Here is a 3,900-nt window from a genome sequence, read left to right on the forward strand (position 1 = left end):
AAAAAGTCAAAATCTTTCGAAATAAAAAAATCCTGACTTGAATAGGTAAAGACAGCCTAATTTCTAAATTTTCCGCTTTGTTTTAATGAAAAATTGCAAATTAAGCAAATTTCTGGATTAAAAACTATGTAAATTACTCGAAACGGTTAATAATAATGTAATTTATGGCTTAGGTAGTAATTTTTTTGGATTTTTTTTGAGAAAAAATAGTGAAATAAGTAAATTTCTAGCATAAAAATAAGTTAAGTCGCTGGAAACAGGCTAAAAACGTAAATTTTGACCGAATTAGTTACCTTTTTAGTCATTTTTGATTTTAAAATTTAAAAAACAAAAACAACATAATTTTCGATCTAAATCAGTTACTTATTTGGCTTGTTTTGACTAATACATCTCCTAAAATAACATGGAATATGGTACAAAAACGAGCTAAATCTATCAAAATATGTCAAAAAACACAAATTTTGTCGTAATTTGATGATTTTTTGAATAATTTTGACCAATACTCTCAAAATATATACAAAAAAAGGTAAGCAGAAAGTATAGAACCCAACGTTTTTTACTTAAACTATTAATTTTAAAATTTTTTTTTTGTGTTACACTTCTGCAAAATAGTTAATTTTTCGAATTGACAACCCATATAATTTTTTTACAAAAACTGTTATCTAAGGGTACAACTAGCTACATTTTATTCAATTTTTATCGATAAAAAATTTCATTTAAGTTGAAAAAAAAATCGCAAAACTCAAAAATAAAACTTTTTTTTTACTTTTCTGACGACGAATGATTGAAAAAAACGCTTAGTTTCTTACTTTTGGAGTGTAAATAAGTCTCTTCAGCCAAGATTTTTGTTGTTTTTTCTGTTACAAGCATCACGTTGTGTTTAAAACAGATTCTTTCTTCTATCAAAATGATAATAATGAAATTTTCAGTCATATTTTGACATTTTGGTGTTCTATAATAGTAAAATTTTTAATATAAATTATAAAAAACTTATTTTCTCGTTTTTGAGACATTTTTTGTATGTAATTTGTCGTAATAAGCCGGAAAATCACCGAATTATGGCTTTCTTGAAGCGATTTTGCTTTTATAAAAAAAATTATTTCCTAAAATTTTGTCAAAATAAGTCCAAAAATCTTTGAGTTATATCGAAATTGGCTTATTTGAAACGACTTAGCTCATTTTTAAATAAAAAAGTTTCTATCATTACAGTTTCAAAATGCTCAAAAAACAGTAAAAAAATCTGTTTTTGGGTCAGGGACTTACTTATTTTCCAAAATTTTATTAAAATTAGCTAAAAAACTACCAAATTAGATCTAAATTGACGTTATTTGGTTCTTTTCATTCAACTATGCTCGTTTTTTTAACCATTTTTTTATATATTTTGTGAGATTTTATTTAAAAAACTGAAAAACACCTAAAATTGACATTATTCTGTCCTGTTTTCTACGATTTTGTAAGAAATTGGGCCAGAAACATGTTTAATTTTGGTTTGGCAAAAATTACCCAATAAAATAAAATCAACTATTTTGATTTTTTCCCATACATTTACATTGTTTTGGAGTCATTTCATTCATTTTCTAAGTTTTTGTTATAGAATTATGCTCAAATTGGCGTTATTTTGGCTATTTCAAGCCATTTGGTCTTACAATTTTTTTTATTTCTTAAAATGTTGTCAAAATAAGTCGAACTTCGTCGGCTTGTTGTTGGCCTGTTTTGAACAGTTTTAATTTAAAAACAAAAAAGCTCTCATTATGAAAGCTTAATTTATAGTTTCAAAATACAGTAAAACAAAATCTAAAAAATGTAATTTTTTATTTCAGTTATATTATCACAGGTTTCATTGATTTTTATATTTTTTTTTACTAAGGCTCTTATCTAAGGGTTACAACCACCTAGGTGCATTTTATTCAATTTTTTTCGATAAAAATTTCATTTAGTTGAAACAAAACAATTTTTTTCACTTTTCTAATGACAAATGATTGAAAAAAACGTTTTGTTTCTTAGTTTTTGTAGTGAAATTGTATTTTTCTTTATTACAAGCACCTTGTGTTTGAATAAAAAGATTTTTTCTTTTATATTTTGACATTTTGGTGTTTTATAACAATGAGATTTTTAATATAAATTAACACGATTTTTTTAACTAAAGATGAAACGCTTCGAGTTGAAGAAAAAACATAATGTGCACCTCATCTACAAAATTGAACATTTTTTTGCAGAAAACATTTAGTTTCTTCTTTTTCGTCCTATGCAGTTTGAGGTTTGTGTGGAGTGTGGTGGTGGTTTCTTCTCTTTTGGTGCATGCTTTTCCATCTTCATCGCACTTTCACATCGGTCATAAAGCCAACTTTTACGGATCGAAAGAAATTTGCGTGTTTGTGTGAACATGTAATGTTGTAGGCACCTGCATCAATGTCACCGGCGCATTTGCAACAATATCATTCAACGTTGAGTCCTGGCGCCCTCTCTGAATCGTTACCTTCCAGTCAGGTTTGTTATTTAATACAGAGTGGTTATAAATGATTTTCATCTAGCCAGCTGTGAATTTTKCATGTAAAATAAAAAAATGCCGCTTTACGAAAATAAGGGTACCTACTTGTTGTAACTCAAAATTAAAAAATCATCCACTTCGAGAATAGACTTCAATGATAAACTTGTTTTCTTTCAATGTATACATTATTGGAAATTAGTTGAAACAATTTATTATTAATTAATAAGTGACACTAATGACAGAACTAGAGCTTTCAAAAAAATAGAGCGGCACAAATAAAGTTATACGCAAAAAAAATCCAAAGCAGGCTAGATGAAAATCATTTATAGCCACTCTGTATGTCCGTCGGTACTCTATAATGGTAAATGTCTTTTATAATTGATCGATTTACCATTGTATTGAACTTGTTTCGTTGGCTTTAACAGACATCACACGCACATTAATCTCTACTCACTAGCTGCATGTCTTTTGTTTTTGAGTAATTGAGGGAATTGAGGTTGTACCAACGTAATTGGTTTTTGTTTGTGATGCAGCTTCAGTTGGCACCATTGTCTTCGGAAATGTCAAGAGAGGAGATGCATATGGGTGATAGTAGTAGTGGAGGAGGTGCCTCACCTTTAACTGCAAGGTCACTTAGACTCGAAAGAGTTGCTCAAGCTCTAGCTCACAGTCAAGAAGAATTGAGAAGGTTTGTATTGTTTTTTTTTTTTTTTTTTCATAATTTTGGAAAATACTAAATTGGTGTGAATTTTTAACACATAGACGGACTGGCGCTAGTGGTTTGCCTCCAGGAGTTACATACAGGTTATTAATGTTGGCTAGATCAACAGTTTGCTTTTTTGATTTAAATTAGAGTGAGAGCTATTGACCACGACATAAGTTGAAAAGAGACAAGTGTAGCGAATTGTATGGCAGAATAGGGATTTAAGGTTATATCCAAAATTTAGGACATTTGACAGTATTATTTTTCAAATAATAATTTTTTATTTTAATAATAAAATCAAAGTAGGCAATTCTTGAAACAAAAATTTTAATTATTTTAATTTTTCTTGTCGAAAAAGCTAAGTCGTGTTCTGATTGGTCGATTTTCAAAGTCGTAATTGATTGGCTAACCATTGAGCAATGACATTGGTCTAATAATCGAAAGAAAAGTTTCAGAATTCAATAATAATTCACGATTTTTTAAATGGGTGGAGTTACTTATCGTTGCTAGGTTTTTGTCGGATTTTGGCCAATAAGAAATAAAAACCGGTTTGTTCTCACGGATTATCATTGGTCCTTTTTCGGACCAATAAATCAACAAATGTGRCCAACCAATCAAATTCATGATTGTGCAAAAACCAGAAAAAAAAATGTTTTAATTCAATTAGCCAATTCTTGAAACAAAAATTTTAATTATTTTAATTTTTCTT

General features: G+C 28.5%; 1 protein-coding gene across 1 annotated transcript in view; it reads left to right on the plus strand.

Annotated features, from left to right (window-relative positions):
* Positions 1-3,900, plus strand: part of LOC123007511 (liprin-alpha-1) — a 136,442-nt gene that overhangs the window by 116,503 nt on the left and 16,039 nt on the right. Inside the window, exons 9-10 of the mRNA XM_044402856.1 lie at positions 3,022-3,176; positions 3,251-3,292. Coding sequence (XP_044258791.1) covers positions 3,022-3,176; positions 3,251-3,292 — 197 coding nt within the window. The remainder of the gene's footprint in view (positions 1-3,021; positions 3,177-3,250; positions 3,293-3,900) is intronic.

The sequence above is a fragment of the Tribolium madens genome, unplaced genomic scaffold, assembly GCF_015345945.1.
Source record: "Tribolium madens isolate multiple individuals breed KSU strain unplaced genomic scaffold, Tmad_KSU_1.1 Scaffold_3;HRSCAF=73;Tcas5.2_LG2, whole genome shotgun sequence".
Classification (NCBI taxonomy): Eukaryota; Metazoa; Arthropoda; class Insecta; order Coleoptera; family Tenebrionidae; genus Tribolium; species Tribolium madens.